Here is a 6,000-nt window from a genome sequence, read left to right on the forward strand (position 1 = left end):
CCTAAAAATGTCTTTACTGAACGCTGGTTATAGATGGCATCAAAATGACAATGAAATTGTAATATAAGTTAGAAAAAGAGTACCCCTATTTTTTTTGCCATTTTGACTTATTTTCAAAAAATTGTTTAAACAAAATATAGCGAAATGAAAAAAACTTTGTTTTCCAAAAAACTAATAGAACCAATCGATTCTACGGAAAAAATCACGACGAAAATGTATGTGGTGTTTTTTTGAAAGAGCTCATTATGCTAGTGTAAAATGGTTAAAAACAATTTCGTCGTAGAAGGGCAAATAGAGGAATCATATCCGGCCACGGTTTCACGCCACTTAAGTCTACGAAAACGTTACCAATGTATACCAGCATTGAAAAAACAATACCTTTGAATTTTGTCTGTTATTTTTTTCATTATCTAAATAAAATTAGTACGGGCATTTTTAGGTCACTGGCTATGATGATTTCCGGTGTTTTTTTGTTTAGTTTAGGCAGCGTTCTGACAAATCGAAACCTAATTCTGGCTGTGTTTTTTAAAACTAAAAGTATTAACAAGTATTTAAAAAAGAGCGGTCCAGATCGGATCAAAATTGACGCTACACATAAGTTATCAAAACTTGAATCCAGAATCGGCCAATGTGCGACGTCTGTAAAGATGTGTCTTTCGTGTCCATTCTGGATTTTACGTGTTCACCGCAACTGTTCAGAAGGGATTGGGACTGATAGGGACTACTAAAGTTAGGAGTCGGTTGTATATTTTTTATAGGTGGGGTTAGCCGCGGCTTCCATTCCCTTTTTGGACAATTATTAACGCTAACCCTTTTGGTCCGGACAGAAAAGACCCACCTTTACACACGAAGGGTAAAATCTGTAGATTAGGGCAGTAATTCCAGCCGTTAAATTTATTGCTTTAGCAAAGCATATAAAGTGTTATCATAGCAACTATAGATCTCTTATAAAGTATTGGAAATAGCCCTAAAGTGCGAAAGAGAGTTCATAAATCATCTCTCCCGAAAGAAAGAGCTCTGAAAGTGGAGAAAAAGGAGGTAGATGATTCCAGAGAAGCTGAAGCTGAATTGGCTTTGTATCGTGAAAGTAAGGGTTTATATAAGTAATATGATTTTGATATTGAAAATTAATATCAACCTATGAATGCACTGTCTGAAGCAGAAACATCAAAATGTAACCCGCTCTATTGAGCAACTAACCTTGCCTTGTGTTTAGTTACAACCTCTTCGGCATTTTTTTTTAATTTAAAAGTCCATTTGTAACCAATTATCTTTGAATTTTCTGGTGGTTCAATTAAATTCCAGGTTCTGTTTCTCTTCAATCACTCCATCTCTTCCTCCGCTGCTGGTTTCCATTCAGAACTGCTCGATGACCTAATTGAATCCTAAAAATGGGTCGGTTCTCTGCCTGCTTCTGCAGCTATACCTGCCATAAACTTAGAAGGACGTATTCCCAGATTACTCCTTGTAGAATCTCTGGCTTGAGTTTGTGGGCGTTCTTTTGCTGCTTCATTTTCTTCCATTAAAGATTTTTCATTTGAACTCGATGTATCCTTGAATTCTTTTTTTTAATGAAAAATTTCCTCGATATCCTGATTTCCTTGTTCTGCGTTCTCTGTTTCTCCAGATGCTTGAGATGCTGCTTGAATAATTACTTCAGCAACACTTTTGTCTTTACTTTATTTTTCCTTGGATCGTTATTTGCAATCGAAATCCTTTACAAGTTTCTGAGTATCCGACGAAGGTTTAATTCCTTACCTTTCTTGTCCAGTTTCCATCGTTGCTCCTTTGGTATGCGTTCCAGAACTTTGAATCCGAAAACGTGTAAGTTCTCTACATTTGGTTTCTCTGAATACCATAACTCATACGGTGTCTGCATTCGGCATTTTATATGAATTCGGTTCTGCAAACAATTCACTGGATTTAGGATTTACAGCTTCTCCCCAATACTCTTTATCCATTCCAGCGTCGACGAGCATGCACCTTGCCATTTCTAGCAGGCACCTGTTCTTTCGTTCAGCTACTCCATTCTGCTGAGGCGAGTAAACGACTGTATACTGAATGCGAATCCCTTCCTTCTTTAAATAATTCTGCAGATTACCATTTACATATTCTCTTCCTTGATCTGAACGACTTATCTTGGGTTTCTTTTTAAATTTTGTTTTCACAAATTCTACCAATTTCTTTATTAGACCAGCTGCTTCACCTTTATGCTGTATCAAATAGATTACTGCATATTGGCTATAATCAACAATAATTGTAAGGATATACCTTTTGTTAACTGGGGTTATATTTCCTCATTTGTTCATAAACGTCTGTGTGTATCAAGTTCATTGTTCCCGCTGCTCTACTTTCAGATACTTTTGGAAATGGTTTGCGAGCTAATTTTTTTTGTGCACAGCATGCACACCGAAGTCCCAATGGACAGTCTCTAATCCTTATACCCGATGCAAGCTCTTTTTTGCGAGTTCCTTAAGGCCATTTGATGAGTATAACAGCTGATCAAGTCAGACCTAAGATAAATATTTTTTCACATATATTGAAAAATAAAAGTTAAAATAACCCGAAATTTTTTTCGGGAAATGTTAATAAATATTAAAGTTTCTTTTGTGGCCTTGCAAAGACTTGGAGGAAGAAAAATGTTTATTTATGCAAATAATGATTATCGACGGATACATTTAGGTTTTACAGCAGAAGTTTGACTTTTAACTTTCTCTGACGGTAATCATGCAATCTGTGTTACCCACAGACCCCTAGAAGTTCGAAGCTGTCTACTCGCTGCGCTGGTGCTGCTTTGACACAGCTGATACCAGACTGATACGTATGTCAGACCAAATATGTTTATTTGCATTTCAAGTGCAAACATTAGTTTTTGTATTATTTGTGCATAATTTTCGTGAGTAATTTTTGTTGTTTTGTCCCACTTTGATAAATATAAACCTCAAAAGTAGCCCATTGACAACATTGCAAATTGCATGCAGAGTTTGATGACAGCACGGTCGGTATTTCTTCAAAATAGTAATTAAAAATAACTTTTCACTATTCTAATTATTTAGGCCCAAAGACATTCTTTCATGCCTTCTATTTATCGTGCCAAATTTTTAACACTATATCCCATTCCGTGTGGACTTAAGTTGGGAAAGAAAACTTCCACTGGTATTTTCTTTGAAAAAATTTTTTCTCAAAATTTCCACCGGAACAAAGCAGAGACATGGACCTTATTACCTCGTCTTTTATTTCCCAAACTTTCAGAGCGATACCTCATTTCGTTTAGACGTAAGTTGGGAAAGAAAAATTGAAGACCAGGTTTGGTCACGTGACCCTCTCGTCACATGGCCTTAATTTCTTTAGAGTCTCGATGACCGCATTTTCTGTGCCACTCAGGCTGTCAATCTTCTACATGCCGATCTTCTTCAATATATGCTGTTACACCTTTCACCAACTTCTATAAGTTGTTTTCGAATCCTGCTGCTACTGCTATTCTCTTTCCTCCAGAGATTATTTTGCAGCCGGCGCCCGAAAATAATACCTGATGACAATTCTTCGTAATCTTCTGTACAGAAATTAAATTATTCTTGAATGGCGAAATGTAGAGCTCATCCTTTAGCGTTACATTGACCTGAGTTTCGTTTTCATTGAAGGACTTTATTAATTCTGTTCCTATACCAATAACTTGAATGGTTTTATTAAGCTGCTTAAAATCCTGAAAGAATTCACAGCTGTACGCCATGTGGCAAGAAGCCCCTAAATCTACGTACCATTCCCCGAAAATTTCTCCTTTTTCTTTATTGGTCATAAAACAGATGTTCGCTTTATTTTCGTAGTCTGCACCTTTACTTTCCTTTTCCTTTTTGGCTTTCCACTTTTGATATTTTGTGCAGCCTTTTTTCTGTTGATCAGACTTCTAACAAAAAAAGAATTTACTTTGATCTCCTGAATAATTTTGACTACTTGAAACTTTCATGGCTGATTCATTTGATGATTTAACTATACTTTAATGTCTACGCTTTTCGAACTTGCCTATAAGTTTATCTTTCACGAACTCTAAAGGAAAATCGTCTTTCTTTTTAGAAAAAATACCTTATTTGTTGTCAGCATTGATTTTTCGTGATGCTTTCGTGAAGATTTCCAAGCTTCACGAGCTATTTTCGCTTTCCGTATATACGTGAGATGGTTATCTCCAAAAGTTAAAACGATAGTAGTGCGAGCTTTATCTTCATCCTTTTTCTATTTATCGGTTGGTGCTGTGGGTACTTCCTCGAGGTCTGCCGATATGACTACTCAATATCCTCAGGCGCACTCACACTTTATCCACTTTCCCTTGTGCGTTTAATTTAGTTTTATCACTGCACGTTTTTTTTGTCTACTGACAACACACATATTATTGTTAAACTGTCACGTCTGTAACTTGGGTATTTGTGCCCATAACCTGTTAGCAGTTTTCAGACTACAGAATATTTAAATTACGCACTAAATAAGTGAAAATCGTATGTAAAAGGGTTTAGAACACACCGATAAATGAAACACTATACTGGGATAAATGCTATATGTGTGTGTGTGTGTGTGTGTAATAACATTACATGAAAGAAAAAGATGGTTTCAAACTAATTTACTTTCAGTGAGCTGAATCTTACGTTCGGTGGTCTCACTTCGAATGACTGCATTTTTGGCCTGCTTGACAAAAATGCCTCAAGACCCTTGAGTGTTTTTTTGTACCTAAATGTGTTCAGCATTTTTTATTTCTTGAAAACTATGTTCTTATTCTAATAGAAAAATTTTCACTGCTGCACTTCCAACACTAGTAAATAAAATAAATTTAGGAATTATTTATGCGGAGAGTTAAATGTCTCCTCAAAATAGATTTTAAAGCCAGCAGATTTTCCGTTTTTTATTACTTTATAGACTTGTCAACTTTTTTCGATTGGTTTTCCTTCTCTTTTTATTTTTTTCTATTGTATTTACAAAATTAAAAAAAAATTGGATACTGTATTGCAAATTTTTAAATCAATACCCTATAAAATCTTACTTGCAGGCGATTTATGCATATCAAAAGATCGTCTAATGGAAAAGAAATCACCAAACGATTTTGCACTCTGGAAGAGTTCGAAGGAAGGCGAGCCTTGGTGGGATAGTCCGTGGGGTAAAGGTCGTCCTGGTTGGCATATTGAGTGTTCGGTGATGGCGAGTGCAATCTGCGGAGAGAGCTTGGACATTCATACGGGTGGGATCGATCTCAGATTTCCACACCACGATAATGAACTTGCTCAGTCTGAAGCGTATTTTGGCAACTCGCACTGGGTCCGGTACTTCCTTCACTCTGGACATCTCACGATATCAGGCTGCAAAATGTCTAAGTCGTTAAAGAATTTCATCACGATTCAAGAAGCACTTAAAAATCACAGCTCAAGGCAACTGCGGCTGGCTTTTCTTCTCCATTCTTGGAAGGATACGCTTGATTACAGCGACAGTACAATGGAAATTGCGGTCCAGTATGAGAAATTCATCAATGTAAGTTCTGATAAAGGAGTTCTAATCGGAAAAAAGAAAAATAAATGGTTTTTTTAATCGTAAGTGTAAAGTACCAGCAATCATTTGTCGTTTTTTCTGTGTTTTTAGCAATTTAATTGCGTACTTTTTATTATTATGCATTAAAATCAAATATTACACTGTAAAAAAAGCTTTGGTGATATTTACAATCAGCCAGTAATTATACGTGTATTGTATTACCTACTTAATTCACGATACTACGGTACTTATTTGCAATATAGTGTCACTTCACTTTAAGTTACAATATTAAAATAAAAAGGAGGTTCGATTTGCAGTCGACTGTAAAATTTCTCCGTCCGATGATGGAAATTATTCGCTCAGTGTGAGACATAGTAAGTTTACGTGAGTTTACGTAAGTTTGGCCCAAACTTCAAATAGATTTTAAGGTTCTTTTACGATTTTGGGCAACTTGGAAATTTGTAAAAGGTAATTATATAGAGATACTAATGTATA

The 6,000-nt window shown here is 35.9% G+C and overlaps 1 protein-coding gene across 1 annotated transcript in view; it reads left to right on the top strand.

Annotated features, from left to right (window-relative positions):
* Positions 1–6,000, top strand: part of LOC117172487 (cysteine--tRNA ligase, cytoplasmic) — a 172,487-nt gene that overhangs the window by 82,441 nt on the left and 84,046 nt on the right. The window contains exon 5 of the mRNA XM_033360476.1: positions 5,033–5,508. Coding sequence (XP_033216367.1) covers positions 5,033–5,508 — 476 coding nt within the window. The remainder of the gene's footprint in view (positions 1–5,032; positions 5,509–6,000) is intronic.

This window comes from Belonocnema kinseyi, chromosome 5 (assembly GCF_010883055.1).
Source record: "Belonocnema kinseyi isolate 2016_QV_RU_SX_M_011 chromosome 5, B_treatae_v1, whole genome shotgun sequence".
In the NCBI taxonomy this organism is placed as follows: Eukaryota; Metazoa; Arthropoda; class Insecta; order Hymenoptera; family Cynipidae; genus Belonocnema; species Belonocnema kinseyi.